Source organism: Moschus berezovskii, chromosome 22 (assembly GCF_049115385.1).
Source record: "Moschus berezovskii isolate FMDL1 chromosome 22, NW_MosBer_1.0, whole genome shotgun sequence".
In the NCBI taxonomy this organism is placed as follows: domain Eukaryota; kingdom Metazoa; phylum Chordata; class Mammalia; order Artiodactyla; family Moschidae; genus Moschus; species Moschus berezovskii.
The window spans coordinates 45,256,323-45,280,140 of record NC_142481.1 but is presented as its reverse complement, the minus strand read 5'-3'; the positions used below and the strand labels follow the sequence as shown (position 1 = coordinate 45,280,140).

Sequence of the window (23,818 nt, the reverse complement as noted above, 5' to 3'; positions counted from 1 at the left end):
GTATGACTATTTCAGTTTTCATCGGTGACTTGAGAGTTAAGGTCATATAAATTTATGCAACCCATTTTGAGACTGTTAATTAATGTTAGGTTCACATTATTTATTTCCTCAAGAAAAAGTCCCCCTTTTTCTTCAGTCTTGAAGGAATGCTTTATTGCAGTCTTCAAAGAAAGCCAGAATACAGCAAACCCGTCTGCTCCTTAGCCAAGCTCTGTTGGTCACATAAGGGCCTGTGAGCAATTCTGGTTAGTGCAGACTTTTCCAAGAAGACGTCTAAGCATCTGAAAGCAGGTTTGTTGTGTATAAGTGCCTGGTGTCTGTAACTAACCCTTCTTTTAATCTTTGTATGCTGAGCTACTTCTTAACACAGTATATTAAGTTTCAGGGTGAATTCAGTTCAAAATTCCTGAATATTTATCTGTTCTCTCCAGCTAACTAAGCAACACTTAGAGAAACCGTGCAGAGAGATGGGAACCAAGGGAACAGTGCTGTGCTGCACAGTGCCAAGCGGAATCATAATGCCTGCTTGTCCTTCCAGCCCTTTATGACTTTTCTTCTGCTTACCCACCCCCATCGCCAGGTCCTCTGTTCCAAGTGCAAATACCATTTAGTGGGCTTTAACTAAAGAAAGTCACCTGAAAATAGTTTTCTAAACCTTGGAGTGAGAGTTGGTCGTTTGCCTTTTTTTTTTTTAGCCCACTGACAAGGAGCTGAGAGAGGCCATAGCGTTGCTGACAGCTCAGCAGACTGCTCTGGAAATCATTGTAAACATGTGCTGCAGTGAAGGTGTGTTACCAGTTCCCATTTAGATACCCTCCCCAACAATGGCAGGGCACTTCCACGAGGATTATCTTAAACAGTCCAGTTCTCTGTGATCTGTACTCTTCCCAGATCCCACGGACGACGAATGGGAAGAGCTTTCTAGCAGTGATGAAAGCGATGCATTTATGGAGAATTCCCTCAGTGAATGCGGTGGGCAGCTACTCTCTCCCCTCTGCCTCTCCCATGAGGTTCACACGGCTCTCACCCACCACCTCCTCCCAAAGAAGGTAATCAGTTTTCAGTCTGAGCTCACCTTAGAGCATCGAGAAGGTTTCAGAAAGCCGTTCTTTCTGGGCACAAAGGAAGTGTGCAGATACCGCCAGGTGTGGGTGATGGGTGAGATATAGGAGTGAAACAGTGAACAGCACTGGAGGGGGGCTGAAGTTTATCAAGCCTAACCATCTCACTTAGAAGTTGGGATTTTATGAAAGAATCATGTGTTTAGGAAAAAAACCTTTCCTTTTAACATTTGCCTTACTGTCTTTCTTAAATTTAGATTTTTTACAAAACTGCCTTTCCAAACAGCGTTGCAGTTGACGTGTGCTCTAGGAGCCCCACTTGGAAACCTTTGATTAGAAAGTAAGAACATTTCTCTTTTCAAAACCGTTTGTCATTATGTTATTGTCGGAAATGATGGACCATTAAACAGAAGATGTCGACACCCCCCAGATTCAAGAGTCCTAGTCCTGTGTCTTGTGTTTGTTCCCTAGAGAAGTGAGCACATGTGTGCCCTAAGACAGGAGAATGCTCATAGCAGTGTGGTTCGCAGTTGCCCCAACTTGGAAACAACCTCAGTGTCCGTCAGTGGCAGAATGGATAAATCAGTGCCGACATGATCATACAATAGAATACATACAGCAGTAAAAAGAATCTGAATTGGAACCACTCACAAAATAGTGAGTAGTTCATTTGAGAGGTGCCTACATAGATGGTTCCTGGGCTTCCCTGATGGCTCAGCTGGTAAAGAAGCCTCCTGCAATGTGGGAGACCTGGGTTCGATCCCTGGGTTGGGAAGGTCCCATGGAGAAGGGAATGGCTACCCACTCCAGTATTCTGGCCTGGAGAATTCCATGGACTGTATAGTCCATGGGGTCACAAAGAGTGAGACACGACTGAGCGACCTTCACTTTTGGGGTCAGGGAGGTAGGTGTGATAGGGAAGGGATAGGTGGGCTGTCAGGGTGCTAGCAGCATTTCTTTTTTTTCCTTTTTCTAGTGAATTAGGGTTGGTTTCCAGTATTGTGTTAGCTTCAGATATAAGCAAAGTGATTCAGTTATATATATGTATTCTTTCTCAGATTTTTTTTTTCCCCTTCTATGTTATTACAAAATATTGAGTAGAGATCCCTGGGCTATACAGTATGTCCTTATTGGATATCTGTTTCATATATAGTAGTGTATATATGTTAATCCCAAACTTCTACTTTACTCTTCCTCGCCTTTCCCTGTTGGTTACCATAAGTTTGTTTTCTATGTCTGTGAGTCTATTTCTGTTTTGTGAATAAGTTCATTTGTATCTTTTTTTTTTTAAGATTTCACCTATAAGCAATATATTTGTCTTTTTCTGACTTACTTCACTTATGATAATCTCTTGGTCCATCCATGTTGCTGCAAATGGCATTATTTCATTCTTTTTTGTGGCTGAGTAAGATTGCATTGTATAAATACACCACATCTTCTTTATCCATTCATCTGTTGATGGACATTTAGGTTGCTTCGTGTCTTGAGTGTTGTGAATAGCGCTAACATTCTTATCTAGGCGCACCAGTGTTTGCTTTGTAAACTATTAAACTCTGAATATTCCTGAGTGCTTTATGTGGGTCATATTTCACATTTAAAAATAGGCTTTAAAGATGCTGCCATGCACAGAAACTTTTCTCAGGCAGATTCCATACGACTCATCAGTTTACTGTGCCTCAGAGGCCTTGAGTGCTCAAGCGGTTTGATCTGGTCAGATTCACAGTTTACCTTAAGTGTTCTTGCCAACTGTCCGAGACTTCCTTCTGCTTACAGATGGTCCCCATCAGAACCGGACGCCGAGGTTCAACGTCAGTGCTGAATTCTGTTGGGTGACTGTGAGAGGGCCAGACAGCATTCTCTCTCTTCCTTTCCAGAATGAACACTATACAGTGTAGAGCCCTTGTGTGTCTCCAGAGCCTCGTCTCCCTTCTGGATGTGGACCATCTGGGAGGACCTGCTGCCCTTCAGACTCTTGCACAGCACCTGTCACAACTGCTTTTTTCTCAGCCAGGTAATATGCTGTATATAGTATCCTTTTTTTTTTTTTTAATTTTACTGGAGTAGAGTGTTTGTCTCTGCCATACAGCAAAGTGAATCAGCTGTGCATAAACATATATCCACGCTTTTTTAGGTTGTTTTCTCATATAGGCCATTACGGAGTATTGAGGAGAGTTCCCTGTGCTGGACAGTAGGTCCTTATTAGTTATCTGTCTTATAAATAGTATATATGTCAGTCCCAGTTTCCCAGTTTATCCCTCCCCTCTCATCCCCCTGGTAACCATAAGTTTGTTTTCTACATCTGACTCTTTGTTCATCTGAGGAAACAGAGTATAGGAAAATTCTCTACGTTACTTTACCCTGCATGTGTGTCTGGAGTGAGGGTTAATATGGGAGATGTGAATCTGCTCTAATTCTTTGCAAAACTGTTTTAATGTTGCCCCCTTCTTAGAACACTGAATCTAAGAGCTGAAATTCTTAGAAGATCAAAATATGGTCACTTTTGACTAAATACGAGTTTCTGTATAAACAGTCCTTCAAGGGTTGTTCCCTGATTCTTTTTTTTTGGCTTTGCTAGGTCTTTGCTGCTGTGTGGGCTTTTCTCTAGCTACGGTGCGCAGGCCTCTTACTGCCGTGGCTTCTCTTGGAGAGCGTGGCCTTTATGGGGCTTCAGCAGCTGCGGCTCCCAGGCTTTAGAGCACAGACTCAGTAGTTGTGGTGCTTGAGCTTAGTTGCTCCGAGGCATGTAGGATCTTCCTGGATCAGGGATCGAACCCACGTCTCCTGCATCGGCAGGCAGAGTCTTACCACTGAGCCACTAGGGAAGCCTGATCCCTGATACTTTAAGACATCTATTTTGCTCTGTGTGAAGAGGTGCTGTGTATTTAATGGTACCTGTTTTAGAAGTTCTAGATTAATTTTTAAAGATTAAGTAAATGTTCAGAAACTCATTATATCGTTGTCAGCGTTTGTCAGTTTATAGATGGAGATTTCAGGTGATCTCAGGCTATGTATTCTTCAGCTGGTGCGATCATGTGAAAACCAGGCACGTCCATATCTAAGACAGGGTGTAGACAGGATATGAGCAGTGCCCTTCCCATTCCGAGCCTGGACTGAGCCAGCTCTGGAGTGCAGAGGTGACTATCAGCAGAAGCTGGCCAGGTGATGACTAAAGCTTTGTATTTCGTTCCCAGTGTTATAAACCTAAGCGATCTGGGGACTTCCCTGGTGATCTGTGGCTAAGACTTCACCTTCCAATGCAGGGGGTGCAGGTTCAGTCCCTGGTCGGAGAACTAAGATTCCACGCGATGTGAAGAATGGCCAAAATTTTTTTAGGAAGTAAACCTAAAGAGACCTGGATGGCATGGGAAGTAAGGGGGATGGCTCCTGTCAGCCCAGCAGAGTGTCCTATGGAGGGGTAGTGGGCAGAACGCTGCTGCTGCTCGTGCCCGCTCCCATCCACCCATTTCCATGGGCTCCCTGCAGGGAGCAGGGCCACAAAGGAGGGTCCACAGCCAAGCCCCCAGTGAGCAGGACTTAGCCAGGTCTCTTGGTGTTCCCAAGACCTGCTTAACTTGAGTGACCCCTTGTACTGCCATCTCTTTCCTCTGGGCCGTTTCTCAGTGAGAGTCCAGTCAAAGTCCCGCTGGCTCCGTCTCCTGCCAGCCTGAAGACTTTATTCCACAGGAAATAAGTACATGTGTTTTGCCCCAACACTGAGGCGCGTTTCTCTGAGTTCAGCTGGCTGCCTGTGGTCACTGGTACATTCCCATTTATCTCCTGGAAAGATCACAGGAAAACCATAATAAGTCAAGTCTTAGAGGAATGATGAAAAGTTTCTGAATTGTGGGAAAGTATAACTAAAGACTTTGATCGTTATATAAATTTCAATTTCATAGCTTTGCTGTTATAACTGTTTTATCAGAGTGAAATTTTATATTTAGTGACAGTATTCTTGTATAGTCCTTTCAGACATTTGGGATTTATTAAGTCATGTAACCCGGTGAGTTCTGGGTGGATAATGTGAACTGTTACTGAGGAATTTGGTGGGGAGAACAGGGCTGAAGTTCTTTACATTTTTGTTACCATGTTTGAAAGTAATGTATGAGGATGGTACAGCTGTATTGTATTTAACTTACTTTCATCTTAATGCTTAAATACAGTCTGAATAGTTATAAAATTTGTGATATGTACCTGTATAGGCTTTTTGTGGCTGACATCAGAGATAAAAGGAAAAAGTTTTTAGTAGAATCTTGCCCTTCCTTTCAAAACACCTATATCTTTGTCTCCTTCATTTAAAATATTGATCTTCAGAACATCAAGAGATTTTTAGCAATGTTGTATTTTTCAAATTGGGTCAGTTTGTCATTTGTTCCATTACATGGGTTCTAAAATCATTTAGGATTCCCTGTTTCCCTAGGTTTGGGGAAGCAGAAAGCTTCTCATTACAGTTAGAATGGTCGTAGCTCCCATTCTGGGATATGCTTTTTATTCCATGTCAGCATTGAAAATAGGTCTGTAAAATTAAATATAATTTGCGGCTTGATTACTTGTGGGTTGACTACCTCCATTTAGATGTGCTGCAAATTCTTAGATCCTATACAAAGTTGTTGAGAGGCGAAAAACATTTTGAATCACTTCTTTTGACATTTACTTAATTTCTTTTGACAACACCATGTGTTGCTGACCTTTTACTGAAAATTCGTCAGAAAGGCAGAGTCATTTGAACTTCCTCCCCTAATATGGGTTCAGTTCAGTTCAGTTGCTCAGTCGTGTCCAACTCTTTGCAACCCCATGAATCACAGCACGCCAGGCCTCCCTGTCCATCACCAGCTCCAGGAGTTCACTCAAATTCATGTCCATCGAGTCGGTAATTGCCATCCAGCCATCTCATTCTCTGTCATCCCCTTCTCCTCCCGCCCCCAATCCCTCCCAGCATCAGAGTCTTTTCCAGTGAGTCAACTCGTCGCATGAGGTGGCCAAAGTATTGGAGTTTCAGCTTTAGCATCAGTCCTTCCAATGAACACCCAGGACTGATCTCCTTTAGAATGGACTGGTTGGATCTCCTTGCAGTCCAAGGGACTCTCAAGAGTCTTCTCCAGCACCACAGTTCAAAAGCATCAATTCTTCAGCGATCAGCTTTCTTTATAGTCCAACTCTCACATCCATACATGACCACTGGAAAAACCATAGCCTTGACTAGATGGACCTTTGTTGGCAAAGTAATGTCTCTGCTTTTTAATATACTATCTAGGTTGGTCGTAACTTTCCTTCCAAGGAGTAAGCGTCTTTTAATTTCATGGCTGCAATCAGCATCTGCAGTGATTTTGGAGCCCAAAAAAACAAAGTCTGACACTGTTTCCACTGTTTTTCCATCTATTTCCCATGAAGTGATGGGACCAGATGCCATGATCTTTGTTTTCTGAATGTTGAGCTTCAAGCCAACCTTTTCACTCTCCTCTTTCAATTTCATCAAGAGGCTTTTGAGTTCCTCTTCACTTTCTGCCATAAGGGTGGTGTCATCTGCATATCTGAAGTTACTGATATTTCTTCTGGCAATCTTGATTCCAGCTTGTGCTTCTTCCAGCCCAGCATTCCTCATGATGTACTCTGCATATAAGTTAAATAAGCAGGGTGACAATATACAAGCTTGACATACTCCTTTTCCTATTTGGAACCAGTCTGTTGTTCCATGTCCAGTTCTAACTATTGCTTCCGGACCTGCATACAGGTTTCTCAAGAGGCAGGTCAGGTGGTCTGGTATTCCCATCTCTTTCAGAATTTTCCACAGTTTGTTGTGATCCACACAGTCAAAGACTTTGGCATAGTCAATGAAGCAGAAATAGATGTTTTTCTGGAACTCTCTTGCTTTCTCCATGATCCAGCGGATGTTGGCATTAGAGAACCAGAAATATGAATTAAGTAAAAATCTTCCAAATTTAGGGAAAATATGTATTTCATGTAATATAAAGTAGTAGTGTAGTTTAGATTGGGATTTTGAATCTTAATTGTGTTATGTGCAGCTCACAAATATCCAGGGTTACACTTACTGCTTTAATCAAACATAAGTTACTTTTCAGAGCCAGTATGGTGACTTTTGGAAGTTTAATAGTAACAATTTTATGCCAGCTTTTGAGGACCTGTTAAGTACTAGGTTTGATGAGCTAGGCATTATCACCCCACTTTCCTGATAAGGACACTGAGATTTAGAGGTTTAGGAACGTTTTCAGGAGTGTTCCTTTTTTGTTTTTCCTAAATTAAAAAAAATATTTATTTTTGTTTATTTATTTGGCTGGACCAGGTATTAGTTATGGCACTCGGGATCTTCGAAGTTGGTAGTGGCATGCAGGATTTTTAGTTGGGGCATGTGAATTCAGTTGCAGCATGTGAGATCTAGTTCCCTGACCAGGGGTCAAACCCAGGCTCCCTGCATTGGGAGCTTGAAGGCTTAGCCCCTGGACCATGAGGGAAGCCCTTGGGGCAGTCATTCTTTTCTTAACTATTTATTGACTGACTTAATGCCACACATTGTGCTAGTTCCAAGGGATCCAGGCATGAACAAGATAGGCAAGGTTGCTATGCTCATGGAGCTTGCATTCTCATATAAATAAAGGTTTAATGTCATTCTGGCCAGACGGAAAAACTCAAAGCAGAGTGGTATGAGGTGTCACATTAGTTAGTATGGAAGGACCCCTCTGAGGAGCTGCCACTTCCCGGGCTTCTAATATTCTCTGAGACCAGGATGAGGGGTCACACCATGTCAAAGGCTGCATTCCGTCCCTGTTCTGTCTGACCCTAAGTATCCTGGTACCTGTTCTGTGATACTTACAGGAATTCCCTGCCTCTGTACATGGCATAGATCTGAAAATGAGAGAGCCCAAAGAGATAGCAGTCCTTGATTCCAGCCTGTGCAGAAGCTGCCTCACGCTCATGCAGCCTGAGAGGGGGCATCAGTATCTTTATGTGGCCACAGGCAACACAGGGGAGAAAGCCCTGGTGTCTCCTGCCACGTAACAGATCACCCCAAAACATTGTGGCTTGAAACCGCAATAATCACGTATAATGTTTTTCCCATGGTTTCTATGGGGGAGGGATTTAGAAAGAGTCCAATGGAGGTGTTTTGTCTCCTCCACGGTGTCCAGGACAGTGGTTCTCAACTAGTAGCAGTTTTTGCCTCATAGGACTTCTTCAATGTCTGTTGGCATTTTTTGCTGTTGTAATTTGGGAGGTGCTACTGTTATCTAATGGAAAAGGCAGTGGCACTCCACTCCAGTACCTTGCCTGGAAAATCCCATGGACGGAGGAGCCTGGTGGGCTGCAGTCCATGGGGTCGCATAGAGTCAGACACGGCTGAGCGACTTCACTTTCATTTTTCAATTTCATGCATTGGAGAAGGAAATGGCAACCCACTCCAGTGTTCTTGCCTGGAGAGTCCCAGGAACGGCGGAGCCTGGTGGGCTTCCGTCTATGGGGTCTCACAGAGTCGGACACGACTGAAGCGACTTAGCTACTGTTGCTCCTGGTATCTAAAGGGTAGGGCCAGAGATGCTGTTAAGTATCCCGGTGCACAGGGGACCCCACATATACCACAGAGAATGATCTGGTCCAAAATGTCCACAGTGCTGAGGTTGGGAAGCCCTAGCTGGGGTCCTCTGTCAAAAGACTGGGAGGCAGAATTGTCTTGAGGTCTGTCCGCTCACATGTCTGGTAGCATGGAGCTGTCAGCCAGAACACCCACAGGTGACTTCTTCATGTGACCTTACCATGATGGCTGGGTTCCAAAAGTGAGAGCTGAGAGAGAGGAGAGAGCAACTGCACGTGACTCAGGTGGAAGTCATGCCTTCTACCACCCAGCCTGCCACTTTCACATGTTCTCTTGGTTGAAGAAGCCACAAAGTCCCACCCAGGCTCAAGGGGAGGGGAAATAGACTCCACGTCTTTGGGAAGTGGCAAGGTTCTGCAGAATCATGCAGAACTGGAATTACTGTGGTGGCTGTTTTTGAAAAACATATCACATGCATCAGTCACTCTCCCTTCCCACCGAAGTGGGGAGGGAACCAGCTCACCTGGCGGCCCTCACCCTGCTGTATGGGCTTTGTTAGCATAATTGTTTATTGCTGTTGTGTTCTGTCCTGTATGAGAAGAAGGGACAATAAGAAAAGAGTAAAAATGAACCAAAGTGGGAACGGGAAGTTGGGTCAGTAAAAACCATGAAAGCCACTGAAAAACAGAGAAGTATGGTGGTCTGGCCCTGCACTAGCAATACTTCGCGTCTGGGCAGTGGGTTTGGGTTGCAAGGTGGCACTCTGATTTGGGTGATGACTCCACCCTCTGTCCGCTCAGCACAGTGGTAGCGATCAGTGAAAAGCTGACTTCCATCTACAATGGTCCACTCAGGTTTATTGTGTGCTAAAGTGTGAGTTAAGTGAAAATTCAGTATCTACAAGTTGAAGACTGTCAGGATTATTTCACTTGTGGTCATCTTTCAAACTCAAATATTCAGTTCACAGAGGGTTGTTCACTGGAAATTTGGGCTTAAATATCAAAGTGTTTTTATTATAGTAGCATATATTAGCAGCAGCAGCAACATATATTAACATTTAACAATGTTTTGACTTTTTCTAAAAACTCACTCTTCTTAGAAAAAGACAAATTTATATTTCTCTTTTGTGTTTTAGATTTTACTAAGCACGTTGACTTTTTAGAAGCCATAAGTAGTGCCTTGAGGGCCCTTTTGCAAACAATGGCCTCCAAGAACATTCCTCAGGTAAGGTTTTAAAATTTTTTATATGAAACTAGCAAAGATTCTGTATAACGGAGGCAAAATTTATTAATTTTTTGAAGCATATCTGTTAGAAGAGTAATGCATGTTCCTTGTAAAGTGAAAACAAAAGTACTTAAAGCATAAAAGTGAAATCTTTTCCTTGTCGCCACTCTGCCACCAGAGCATAGTTTTATTCATTTGTTTTGTTTTTGCATCAGGTCTCAGTTGCGGTGTGTGGAATCATTTTCCTTGTGGCATGGGGGCTTCTAGTTGCGGTGCTTGGGCTCAGTAGTTGCCCTTTGGCATGAGGGATCTTAGTTCCCCCACCAAGGATGGAACCATCCCCTGCATTATAAGCTAGATTCTTAACACTGGACCACTGGGGAAGTCCCTTATACAATTTTCTTTTTATTGCTATAATGTATTTGACATGTATGTTGCATTTTCTCTGAAAGCCATTTGTCTTTTTTTTAAATATTTCAGTACAGAAATTTTCAAGCATGTCCTCCAGATACTCCACAGTGACCTGTTTATGCCTCTCTGATAGGTGCCTTATCACTTTTATTTTTTTACTTTCTGTGATGAAAATTTTCAAACATTACGAAAAGCAGAGATAATAGTAGTTACCTGCAAGCATTATCACCTGGTGTCAACAAGTCATTCTTTGTTTTCTTTATTTTTGGCCGCGCTGGTCTTCATGGCTGTGCACGGGCTTGCTCGAGTTGTGGCAAGTGAGGGCCATTCTGTAGTTGGGGTTCATGGGCTTCTTCTCAGTGCAGTGGCTTTTCTTGTTGCAGAGCACGAGTTCTAGGGCTCATGGGCTTCACTGGTTGCAGCACGTGAGCTCAGTAGTGGCGCACGGGCTTAGTTGCCCCGTGACACATAACTCTTCCCAGACTAGTGATCGAACCCATGTCCCCTGCCTTGGCAGGCAGATTCCTAACCATTGGACCACCAGGGAAATCCCGTCTTATCTTTCTTGTTTCTTTCATTTTCCCTACATTTTCGTTTTTGCTTCTTGGAATAGTTAAGGCAAATCGTATTATTTCACCCATGAATGTTTTATTGTGTGCTTCCTTATGTTGTCTGTGACAGAAAATGAACTTTTAAAAAACTTAACCACATTACCATTATCTCAAACCTTCAAATTAACAGATGTTTTAAAATTATCATTTAATATGCAGTCTGAGTTCAGTTTTCCCTGTTTGCTTTAAAAATGTCTGTCTCTCTTTTTTTTTTTAATGGTTTGTTCAAATCAGCATCTAAGCAGGATCTACATATTGTTCTTAGTTGATATTTTGGTCTCTTAAATATATATATTTTTATAATTCACATACCATACAGTTCTCACATTGAAAGTATGTAATTCAGTAATTTTTAGTATTGGACAAGGAAATGTCAACCCACTCCAGTATTCTTGCCTGGGAAAGCCCATGGACAGAAGAGCCTTGTGGGCTATAGTCCATGGGGTTGCAAAGAGTCAGATACGACTGAGCAAACTAGACAACAATTTTTCACATGTTGACAGATTCTTAAATCTCTGAATCTATAACGTTTCCTCTACCTGCCCACCTTTCCTTATACTATCTTTTCATTGATTAAGTTATCATTTGTCCTGAAGAATGTCCCCCATTCTCTGATGTGGCTCGCTAAACAGTGTTGTTATTTAACGGGTCTGTCTGTCTTTCATATTTCCTACAAATTGAGGGCTGCGTCTAGAGCCTTAATTATATTCAGGATCAGTTTTTAGACAAAAATAATTCATAGTGCTGTATGTATATTTTACTTTTATATTACAAGTGATACACTGTTGTAAAATAGTGATGTTAAAATCTTAATATCCACAGATTCATTTGTAGCAACCTGATTATTATATCGATGCATTATTTCGTGAGGGTTTGCAAGATGAAGATACCCAAATTTTGTTGTTCCTTTTACATTTATTAGCTGTGATTCTTCCATAAGTAAGAACTTGTTATTTCATCAATTTTTGGTAACTTTGGAATACAATTCATACCAAAAGAGGTAGGGTATGGTTCTCTCTCCCCACCCAACCCTTTTTCCCAGAAAATGAGTTGGTGTCCTCAGTTCAGTTCGGTCGCTAAGTTGTGTCTGACTCTTTGCAACCCCATGAATCACAGCACGCCAGGCCTCCCTGTCCATCACCAGCTCCTGGAGTTCACCCAAACTCATGTCCACAGAGTCGGTGATGCCATCCAGCCATCTCATTCTCTGTCGTCCCCTTCTCCTCCTGTCCCCAATCCCTCCCAGCATCAGAGTCTTTTTCAGTGAGTCAACTCATCGCATGAGGTGGCCAAAGTATTGGAGCTTCAGCTTTAGCATCAGTCCTTCCAATGAACACCCAGGACTGATCTTTAGAATGGACTGGTTGGATCTCCTTGCAGTCCAAGGGACCCTCAAGAGTCTTCTCCAACACCACAGTTCAAATGTCTTAGCAGTCTCTAAAAATGATCAGTGAATTTTTTTTTAAGTATCATTATGAGCTCATTATTGTTTACTTCATCGTATAGCCTGTAGTTATTAGTTTCAACGTAACGCTATTATTACTAACAGTGACACTACTGGATGCAGTTTAAGATTTCTTTGTGATTCTTTTTGTTCCTAGGACGAAAAATCCCTCTAGGATTGTACAAATTACTATGCTTTAAAATTGCTTTGAACAAATTCTCTTGTGTGGTTTGTTATCAAGTTAGCTTCAGTTTCAGCTTTTTTAAAAAGCATTTTTTGTTTAATTGCTCCAATTTTTACTTTTTAATTATATAAAATATTTATCCAATTTCAGAGTTTGCACATACACACACACATACAAATATATGTAGAGGGATGTCTAGTTTCTGTCCACCTGCCCCTATTCTTTCCTTTGTGCCATTGGTAATCAATCATTCTATTGTTCTTTTCCAGAAAACATAAGCAAAATATGTATGTATTTGTATTTCACCCTTTTTCTTAAAAGGAGTGCTTCTGCACTTTGCTTTTCTCTCATATTAATCATCATAGTATGTTGACATGTTTCTCATTTCTTTTTTACAGCTTGATAGCCCTCCATTGTGTACATATTCCATATTTATTCACCGTGTTTGCATTGATGGATTTTTTAGTTCTTTCCAGTCTTTTGCTTTTACAAATTGAACCGCAACGAGGAACGTTTTTACCGAAGTTCTGTTGTGCTTTTGCCATTATGTCTTTGCAGCAGATTTCTAGAGGTGGGCCTGTGGCTCCGAGAACAGATACATCAGTAGCTCTGCTCTAGGCATTGCTCTCGGCCCCCTTAAAAGTCTGAGCCATTTCAAATCTCCACGAGCATTGTTTGAGAGTGCCTGGATTGTCACACCCTCACCAGAAGAATATGTTGTCAAAATGTTGAATTTTTACTGGTTTGTTGGGCGAGAAATTGTATCTCAGTTTTAATCTGCATTCCTTTTATTATGAGGAGGTTGGAGATCGTTTCATGTCTTTTAAGGGCTTTTGCATTCTTTTTCTGTGACTTTCCTTGTCTTTTACCAGCTTTGCTATTGAGTTGGTGGTCTTTTTCCTTTTTGTATTAAAGGGTAGATCCGAGGATTTCTCCCCCAGTTTACTGAAGCAGGAGCTCTGGGGAGGGGCCCAGCAGTGTCTGTGTTTTAACAGGTTCTCCAGGTGATGGTCTTACACACTGATGTTTGAGAATCACAGGTCTAAACCATGCTCACTTCTTCCTTTCTGAAACCCTCCAGTTTTGAGTAGCATGCCACTGGGCCACACCACCTAGCTCTCAGTTACAGTCATCCCCTTCAATCTTCCTTGAAGATTCTTATTGTTGGACCCTGTTGTTTGTCACTGGTCCCGTCATTATTCTGGGTGATTTCAGAATCCACATGGGTACTCTTCCCAGGAACCTGGCTTTGCAGTTTTTGGGCCTCCTTTCCTCCTGTGCGCTATCTTCCATCCTTCCTTCCTTAGTCATTGCATGGCCACGCCTCTAGAGCAGTGCTCTCCAGACTTGGCCTTCTTTCAGAGTCTAACAGGAAGTTGCTCATGTTTTACTATTAAATATATGATGTTGGCCTCTAATATGTATCTTTAAATTTTATTATTTTAATTTTTTTCCAGGAACAAAACTTTTGACCTTCAGTTTCTATGAAATGGAAAGTGACATTCGCACTCTTAAGATACCTGCGTCCATGAGTGTGTGCAAATCAGCTTAAGGCACTTCCCTGGCAGTCCAGTGGTTAAAACTCCATGCTTCCAATGCAGGGATGCAGGGGGCATGGGTTCGATTCCTGGTCGAGGAATGAAGATCCCACATGCTGCATGGTGGGGCCAAAAATAAAGTCAAATCAGCTTAAAATGAAAGTTATCACTATGTGGTGGAAGCACTATGTAATTGAAAGCATTTTACAATCTTTAATAATTTACCATAGCACACAAATCTCAAGAGTCAGCCCTTACCTTGTGTAGGTTCAGCCCATTTTTGTTAAAGCTGCATGATCCTATACATTTTCAAAACGTTTTTTTTTTTTGTGACCAATGTTGAAAAGAAGTTAGAATCTCTTTGGTGTGTGTACATTTGAACGAAAATCTTCCCATGAGACAAACAGGAGCTGAAGGCTCTTTTACATGCTCCCAGCCATGATGGAGTAAGTGGTGACAGTGGCGTGAGCAGGCCTCATCCTAGTTCAGAATTAGTAGTTTTTAGGACTGTTTAGGATGTGTAATAACCTGCCCATCCAGTGTTTTTGTCACTTGCAGAGTTGTGCTGCCAGTACAAGAGACTCTGACCAATCCCAAGGCATGTGCTGTGGGAACTGGCGGAGTTTAAGCTAAATACTCTCTCCTCCTCTCTCAACAGTGCATGACTCCCGACCAGCTGATGACCCTGTGCACAGCAGGTGTCCACAGTAGTAATGTGGGGGTGAGAGTGAACGCGGTTAGTATTTTAGGGATCACGGGCAGCGTTCTGGCCAAGGAAGATGGCACACTCGACACTCTCAAGGTAAAACACTGTGCTTCCAACCTGAGCCATTAAGTCACTACAAATGGGAGAAGAGTGACTTTAAAATCATGCCTGTGGATTTTAAAATCTCCTGTGGATTTCATGAGATGAAATCATATCAAGAAGTTGTTTATTAAGGTATATTATAGAGTATCCCCTTTGGTCTGATCTTCCTCCATGAGTCAGACTGAAGAGTCGAGTCGCATTTTGCCATTTAACTTTATTCCGGAGATTTTTTTCAAGAGTAAATTTGTCTTCAGTGGAAGGCCAAGGTTCAGAGTTGTTCAGCTTGACCCTGCTTTGACTGTTGCGTAATATGTGTGCACATTATATTCTCCTACGGATGAAGAGCAATCCAAACAGTTTTCCCAGCACCCCAGACTGAAGTGCAGTCTGCACCTTGCCACCCAGTTCATCCCAAGGCCACTCCATAAATTTTACATGGCGACTCTGGTAGTGCCCGCACACAAGGAGCTCACTCAGCATGTTTGCTTCCAGCACTTGATCTAAGCAAGTTGCTCAGCAACTGCACTGCCAGCGGAGCCTAGTAACTAAGGGACAGTAATAGTAAAGTTACCCTTCTTTGTGCTAACAGTAATTGCCGAAGCGTGGATTACTGGTAGTGGATACGAAACTGGTTATTATAAATGATTTCTTTTTTATATATAATTTTATTGTATTTATTTATTTTTGGCTATAGCGGGGCTTCTTTGCTGTGCAGGCTTATCTCTAGTGCAGCGCACAGGCTTCTAACTGTGGAGGCTTCTCTTCTGTGGAGACAGGCTTTAGGGCTCGTGGGCTTCCGTAGTTGCAGTGCACAGGCTCAGTAGTTGGGGCTTAGTTGCCCCCAGGGCATGTGGGATCTTCCCAGACTGGGGATCGAACCCACGTCTCCTGCACTGGCAGGCAGATTCTTTACCGCTGAGCCACCAGGGAAGCCCCTAAAGTACTTCTTAACTTGCTAAGAGCTTAGCAGTGTGACTGGTATTTTTTAGAAGCCTGTTTCAAAAAGATGATATGTGCCGATCCAAACCATTTGGAATTGAAAGTTGCTTAGTCGTGTCCAACTCTTTGTGACCCCACGGACGTGTATAGTCCATGGAATTTTCCAGGCCAGGATACTAGAGTGGGTAGCCTTTTCCTCCTCCGGGGGATCTTCCCAACCCAGGGTTCGAACCCAGGTCTCCCGCATTGCAGGCGGATTCTGTACCAGTTGAGTCACCAGGGAAGCTAAGGCACATCACTCCTGAAATTCCGGTCCCCTAGTTCCACTCCAGAGAGGCAGCCACTGTTACCGTTCCTTGTGTGTCAGTCCAGAGATTCTAATATATAGACCCTAAGTGAGAGAGCACGGCTGTATCACTCTGTACATGTACACATGCCAGTGAGCACGTGTAGGTGTAGACACTTCCCACCCCTTAAGACTGTCAAGTCTAAGGCCCACTTTATAGGAACAGCACATTTTTCTTAGGCATAACGTAAGATTTCCAAAATGTTTTTATTTAGTCACATTTTCAAGCATGAAGAAAAGTAGAAAGTGCAGTGAATTTTGTATCACCATCAAGCATATTTAACAGTTACGAGTATTCTATCGTATGTACTTAAAGTAGTTCCTTTGCTGAATGTGTTAAATTAATGACATCCTGGTATTGTGTCCCTATTGTTCAGTATGCACGTCTTAAAGACAGTTTTTTTGTATAGCCACCATTATTATGCCATACACAATTATTTCTTAATGTGTCTAATACTTGGTCCATATTCAAATTCTTCCAGTTGTTCCCAAGATAACTGTTTACAGATTGTCTGTTTAAAGCTGGATCTAAGTCAGGTCTCCATGTTGTGCTTGGTTTGGGGTCTTCTAAGTCTCTCTTCATTGAGAGCTTTGCCCCGTCTAGTACCTCCCACACACCCCCTATTTCTCCCTGCGCTTCTGGGTCAGTTGGCTCCTAGTGTTCAGCCTTGTGGATTTATCCTGTTGCCTCCTTGTGGCATAAAGTTTGTTCTCTCACCCATAATAACAGGAGTGCACATTGCCTGTAAAGGTGTAAACGGTGAAGCAAAACAGCCAAAATAAAATAACGTTACTCTTGACCAGTTCTTCAGATTGGGAATAGTTTGTTCCATAGCTAACTAATCATAAAAAACAATGAGTTGGCTGTTGAAAATCATCACAGTGAAGCAAAATGAGATTATATGTTCTTTATTTTTTTAATTGTCTGTTTCTCATATAATTTAAAAAGCAGGGGTTTTTTTGTTACTGATAATATTTATATGCATTTGACACCATGGGAAAGGCCTACTTGATGGAGATAGAAGGGAAAATTATTAATTTCCAGTATCAGTCTTTCATACGTCATTTATGGATCTTCAGTTCACTTCAGTTCAGTCGTTCCCGACTCTTTGCGACCCCATGAATCACAGCACGCCAGGCCTCCCTGTCCATCACCAACTCCCAGAGTTCACTCAAACTCATGTCTACAGAGTCGGTGATGCCATCCAGCCATCTCATTCTCTGTCGTCCCCATCTCCTCCTGCCCCCAATCCTTCCCAGCATCAGAGTCTTTTCCACTGAGTCAGCTCGTCGCATGAGGTGGCCAAAGTATTATGGATCTTAGTTCACTTTATTTACTAATATAAACTAAGGTTTTTAATTCATCTTGCTTACATTATACGTAGTAGTTTTGTAAATATATGTTAAGTCTTTAGTCTTTTAAAAGTGTTAACTTTTCCCTAGCATTTTTGTGTAAAACTTAATGCATGAATTGTTGTCACATTTAGAGTTAGTACTTCTTTGAAAACTGACTTAGAATATTGGATGATCCCTTGCTGTGTTTTGTTTTCTCCAGACCATCGGGTACTTTCTGCTTGAGGTTGCCACCAAAGACCCCTGTCTTGTGGTAGCAGGGGAGGCCTTGGATGCCCTCTTTGATGTTTTTGCAGACGGTAAAGAAGCTGAAAGGGCCTCAGTTCAAATTAAATTGTTATCTACTCTGAAAGAATTCCAGCCAGTCTTCAAAATGAAGGTATGTAACATTTTATTTGGCTTCCCTGCTGGCTCAGTGGTAAAGAGTTCACCTGCCAACGCAGGAGACATGGGAAGATCCCCTGGAGAAGGAAATGGCAACCCCACTCCAGTATTCTTGCCTGGGAAATCCCATGGACAGAGGAGCCGGGCGGGCTTCAGTCCGTGGGGTTGCAAAAGAGTCAAACACGACTCAGTGACTAAACAACAAATGGTTTATTTAGAAATGCTGAGTCTCAGCATTCTGTGGGACAAGGGTGTGTGTGGTTCCCTGCTTGCAATCTTGGTGATTCATATAGCACTTTACCCCCAGTTCTGTGTAAATGCTTGTCGACTGAGTCAGGACGGCTGAGCCCTTTCTGTTGAATCACTGTGATTTGAGCCACAATGGTGTGGACAAGTTCCTCTCTCTGCGGCGGTCTAGCAGTGTTAACGATCCTTATGTGTAAGCACTACAATCCAGCCTGCAAAGCACGTTGAGAGACAGTGTTAAATTTATTTTATATCATGTAATGTGTTATAGGCTGACTTCATTTATTTCCCTTTGGTCCTCTGAAAAAAAAAGGCAAACAAACTCTAAGCCGGTCTGTAATGGAGAATGCAGCTACCTTCATTTACCTTTTTATCTATCGATTGATTGAAGGAAGCATCAAAGCTAACTTTGAGTCAAAAAGATAATTAAAAAAAAACCTGTTTTGGTGGTTGGGGGAAAGCAATGAGAAATTTTAAAAATAGCCTTTGATCACATATTCACAAATTTAAGTTGGCCAATTCTCCTCTTATCTAAATCTATATATTTCATTTTGAGAAATAAAAATATTTGTATTTTTTGACTTTACATTTTGAATTCGACTTTTGCCTTTAAATCTGTCGGGAAAGTAGAGGTTTTGATGGAAAATTAGCCTACTTTTGTTGCTTTCCAATGTGTATTTCTTTTCTCTAACAAGCGTCAAAGGCAGAATTCAATTCTCATAGGCAGGACTCTATGACAAGTTTTTAGATAAAATGATGATATGTCTAGAAATGTAAAATTTTTTAATTTTTTTTAAGGTGTAAAAAATAGTTTTCTTTTCCAGAAGAAAACATAGTCACACATGCCATGCACATTCTCACAGATATATCAGTGTTCATTTAGGAACATTAATAACTGGTTTGTTTTGTAACATTTTCATGTTTTGACATCTTACATTTAAAAATATAGTAATATAGTGGCTGACATTGAGTTAAGCTTCACTAGTAGGTGACTTTAGTCTTGAGGGGGAAAAATTAACCAGTTTACTCTTAATTGCGCTTTGATTAAGCCTCTGGTTTTGTTTGTTTGGGTTTTGTTTTGAGATTTAATTGACATACTGCAACGTAGTGTTGGTTTTACGTGTGTAGCATAGTGATTGGATATGTATATATATTGCAGAATGATTACCACAATAAATTTAGTTAACATGCATCACCACACATATTTATTTTCTTTTAATGAAAACTTTTAAGATCTATTTTCTTAGTAACTTTCAAATATATGATAAAATGTTGTTAACTGTAGTCACCTTGCATGCCATCCTCAGGACTTACTTCTCTTACACAGTTGATTCTTGAATGACACTGTGCAGATCCACTTAAATACATGGATTTTCTTCTGTGGTAAATACTACAGTACTATATGATCTGCAGTTGGCTGGCTCTGTGGCCAACAGTGAACTTGCACTTGGATTTTCAACATGGGGATAGGGAGTTGGCACCTCTAACCCCCACAATGTTCAGGGGTCATCTGGAACTGAAAGTGTGTACCTTTTGACCACCTTCACCCATTTCACCCTCCCCACACCCTGGGGGGTTTATTTTTTGTTTTGAGATGGTTTTTTTTCTTTGATTGTTTTGGCTGCTCAGCATCTTAGTTGGGGCACACTGGATCTTCTGTCTTCGCTGTGGCATGCAGGATCTTTAGTTGCACCATGTGGGATCTAGTTCCCTGACCAGGGATCAAACCTGGGCCCCCTGCATTGGGAGCTTGGAGTCTTAGCCACTGGACCTCCAAGGACATTCCCTTGGTGTTTATTTTTTAAGCAGTGAGAAGTTTTATTCCCACCTGTTCCCAGCCTGTCTCATGGGTAACCAAACTGAATGGTGTTTCTCTGCACAAAGATAAATGTATGTTAGTATTTCTCCCCTTTATTATCCAACAGATAGCATAATATATTCACAGCCTTGTACTTGATGCGCTTTTATTTCACACTGTCTCCTAGAGACATTTCTAAACCAGTACATGGAGGGTGTCCACATTGTTCGTAAAGGTCACAGGCCCTCTAAACTTCTGAAAAAGGAGTCTGAAGGGAAAATGTCTCCATTCCTTGCAGCCCCTGGGAAAGCAGATGTGGTGAAGAGTCATCAGACTCTGCAGAAGCAAATGTCTAGAGAGCAGTTATGTAAACTGTGAACTAGGAGAGTAACCCCTCATCTCTGGAACATCCATTGTTCTGATTGATTTGCCTGCCTAGTATGCACTGCAGTGAGAGTGCTGTTTAACCGAGAGTATTTTCCTTTTCTCAAAGCTATAAAGCCCTGATGAAGTGTCTTTGTTCGCCAGAATGGCAGTATGCAGTTTTTTATATGACTGTCCTTTGTAAATGAAACCACAGTTGCATTAAAGGCGGTTTGGTATATATTTAGCCCCAAATTGCATTTAAACACACATAATGCATTTTACTAAAAAACTTCTCTAGAGCAGACATCCTCAAAAGTGCCCTGTATCAGCAGTGCCAGCATCACTTGGTAACTTGTTGTTAATGCAAATTCTCAGGCCCAACTCCAGACCTACCAACAATCAGAAACTCTGTGGACCGGCCTTGTTGTTACTTGGTCGCTTAGTCATGACCAGCTCTTTGTGACCCCATGGACTGCAGCATGCCAGGCTTCACTGTCCTTTACTATCTCCTTGAGTTTGCCTAAATTAATGTCCATTAAATTGGTGATGCCATCCAACCATCTCATCCTCTGTCGTCCCCTTCTCCTCCTGCCCTCTCTTTCCCAGCATCAGGGTCTTTTACAGTGAGTTGGCTCTTTGCATCAGGTAACCAAAGTATTGGAGCTTTAGCAATCTGTTTTTTAAATAAGCCTTCCAAATGGACTTGCCTGGTAGCTCAGCTAGGAAAGAATCCGACTGCAATGCAGGAGATCCCGGTTTGATTACTGGGTCGGGAATATCCCCTAGAGAAGGGTTAGGCTACCCACTCCAGTATTTTTGGGCTTCTCTGGTTCAGCTGGTAAAGAATCCACCTGCAATGCGGGAGACCTGGGTTCAATCCCTGGGATGTGAAGATCCCCTGGAGAAGGGAACGGCTACCCACTTGAGTATTATGGCCTGTATAGTCCATAGGGTTGCAAAGAGTCGGACATGACTGAGCAACTTTCACTTTTGACTTTTCCAAATGCTAAAATTTGAGAACCACTGCTCAAGATTAGAGGTGAGGGTTAGTTCATATACCATAATGCTCATTCTTTTTAAAGTCTACAGTTCAGTTTTTCTTGTAAGTATCATTTAAAAGGTCCACAGGATTTCCCTGGTGGTCCAGTGGTTAAAAATCCACCTGCCAGTGCAGGGGACGTGGGTTCAGTCCTTGGTCCAGGAAGGTCCCACATGTCAAGAGGCAACTAAGCCCATGCACCACAACTACAGAATCCATTCATTGGAGTTACTGAAGCCTGTGCACCCTAGAGCCTGTGCTCTGCAAAAAGAAAAGCCACCACAATGGAAGACCATGCACCACAACTAGAGAATAGCCTCTGCTCGCTGCAACTAGAGAAAGCCTGCGCACATCAACGAAGACCCAGCACAGCTAAAAATAAATAAAAAATAAATAAAAGGTGCATGTTCTAATTTATCTTTATTACAGCTCATGTACTGTGTTCCATCACCTTGGAAGTGAAAATGTTCCACCAATTTCTGGCAACCGTTTGTTCTAAAAATAAATACACCCCAAATTAACTGCTTTCTTATTTAAAGGAGTTAGTGGTAGATACCAAATCTCATATGATATTTTTTTGGCAGATACGAAAAGAAGGGAGAACTAAATACAGTCCAGATCAGCTGTGTGTTCTTGACAATGTGAAGATGAATTTGAGAAGATTTGTCGCTTATCAAGAAACTGTTGAGAAAAGACTGACTACTTGAACCATTGAAAGAGACCAGTCCTCACCCCAAAGTTTTCAACACTGAAGAATACTAGAGGGTTTCCTTTCAGGGTGTTTTTTCTGAAAGTCTTTTTTTTTTTTTTTTTAATGACTTGGTGTTCTGTGTATTAATTTGAAGTTGATAAAAACTCCAGGACATGTCAGAAACTCTTTTTTTTAAGCTCTGGGATCTGTGTGGCATTTCTAGTGCTCTCAGGTTTCCAGCATGTTTTAATCACTGGAAACCCAAAGGTTGGAAACACAGAGAATCTCAGGTGCTTCATCATGAGCAGTGAAGACACTTTCAAACAATCATGTTCCCTTGAATTTTGCAAAAGAAAATCCAGAGCATAACTTGGATGCTCTTTTAAGCCAGTATCATTTTATAATAACTAAATATTTAACTGAAATATGAAAGCATGCTTTATAACTTTTTTTGGTATGAGATTATCAATTATGCCTACCTTTCATGACAAGGGAAATGAATTGGATTCATACTCCACTAGTTAGTAGACTATACTCCTCGCTAATGAGGCCGTCATCACCCTCTGTACGAAAGGATCTGATCCGTCGATTTGTAACTTCACTCGTTATTGAATTTGAAATGCAATCAAAATTGGGAGAATATGTTTTTTAATAAATAATTTTTAAATTGAAAGCTTTGTGTCTTGCAAAATCTTTTTTTAAAATACCAGATAATCCTATTCCTGGGTGTCTGCTTGCTAATGGATTTTGCTTTGAATATATGTGTGCTATTGAAAACAAGATTTATAAAGGGAAGTGGGATGAATTGGGAGATTAGGATCGACATATCCACTGTTGATAGTATGCATAAAATAACTCATGAGAGCCTACTGCATAGCATAGGAGACTACTCAGTGCTCTGTGGTGACCTAAACGGGAAGGAAATCCAAAAAAGAGGGATATATGTAAACACACAGCTGATTCACTTTGCTGTACAGCAGAAACTAACAGCAGTAAAGCAACTACTCCAATAAAAATTAATTTTTAAAAAAGGACATCTTAATTCTTCGAATCCCCAGCATTGCTATCAATGTCCTTCAAGAAGCAGGTGGATCAAAGGGAGGGAGTTTCAGTGCACATCATTGTCTGAGTGCGGCCCCTCTCCCAGGTCCATTGTCTGTCCACTTGCCTGATCAGAGGAGTTGGAGACTTGAAAATTTCCCTACCATGGATCTCAATTGATCTGTTAAAAGGCCCGTACCCAGCATAGGACTTTAGTTAACTAACATCCATCACCTCACATAGTTACATTTTTTTCACCTTGTGGTAAGACTCTTTAGGATCTGCTTTCTCAGCAGCTTTCAACTGGACAATACGGTATTAACTGAAGTCACTACGCTGTACGTTCCATGCCCAATAATTTACAATTGGGAGTTTGTACCTTTTGACTACCTTCACCCATTTTGCTTGCCCTCCAGCACCCAACCCTGGCCCCCCGCCTCAGGCAACTGACAATCTATTCTCTGTTCTCTATGAGTTTGGTTGGTTGGGTGATTTTTAGCTTCCACGTATGAGTGAGATCATACAGTATTTTGTTTTTCTGTGATTTATTTCACTTAGCATAATATCCTCAAAGTATATCCTTGCTGTCACCGATGGCAGGATTTCTGTCTTTTTTATGGCTGAATCATATCCCATTTTGTATATACACTACATTTTCTCTATCCATACATCCACTGGTGGACATTGAGTTTGTTTCCCTGTCTTGGCTACTATGAACTAATAAACACGCAGTGCAGCGATCTTCTTCTGACAGTGATTTTGTTTCCTTCAGATCTATACCCAGAGTTGGAATT

At 41.7% G+C, this 23,818-nt stretch overlaps 1 protein-coding gene across 2 annotated transcripts in view; it reads left to right on the top strand.

Annotated features, from left to right (window-relative positions):
• The window catches only part of HEATR3 (HEAT repeat containing 3), a 36,035-nt gene extending 13,962 nt beyond the window's left edge, over positions 1–22,073 (top strand). For both annotated transcript variants that reach the window (XM_055412814.2, XM_055412815.2), the window contains 8 exons: positions 696–786; positions 892–1,049; positions 1,319–1,401; positions 2,936–3,072; positions 9,737–9,825; positions 14,672–14,815; positions 17,662–17,838; positions 21,877–22,073. In XM_055412814.2, the coding sequence (XP_055268789.2) occupies positions 696–786; positions 892–1,049; positions 1,319–1,401; positions 2,936–3,072; positions 9,737–9,825; positions 14,672–14,815; positions 17,662–17,838; positions 21,877–21,999 (1,002 nt within the window). In that variant the 3' untranslated portion in view covers positions 22,000–22,073. The remainder of the gene's footprint in view (positions 1–695; positions 787–891; positions 1,050–1,318; positions 1,402–2,935; positions 3,073–9,736; positions 9,826–14,671; positions 14,816–17,661; positions 17,839–21,876) is intronic.
• Positions 22,074–23,818: the final 1,745 nt, after the last annotated feature.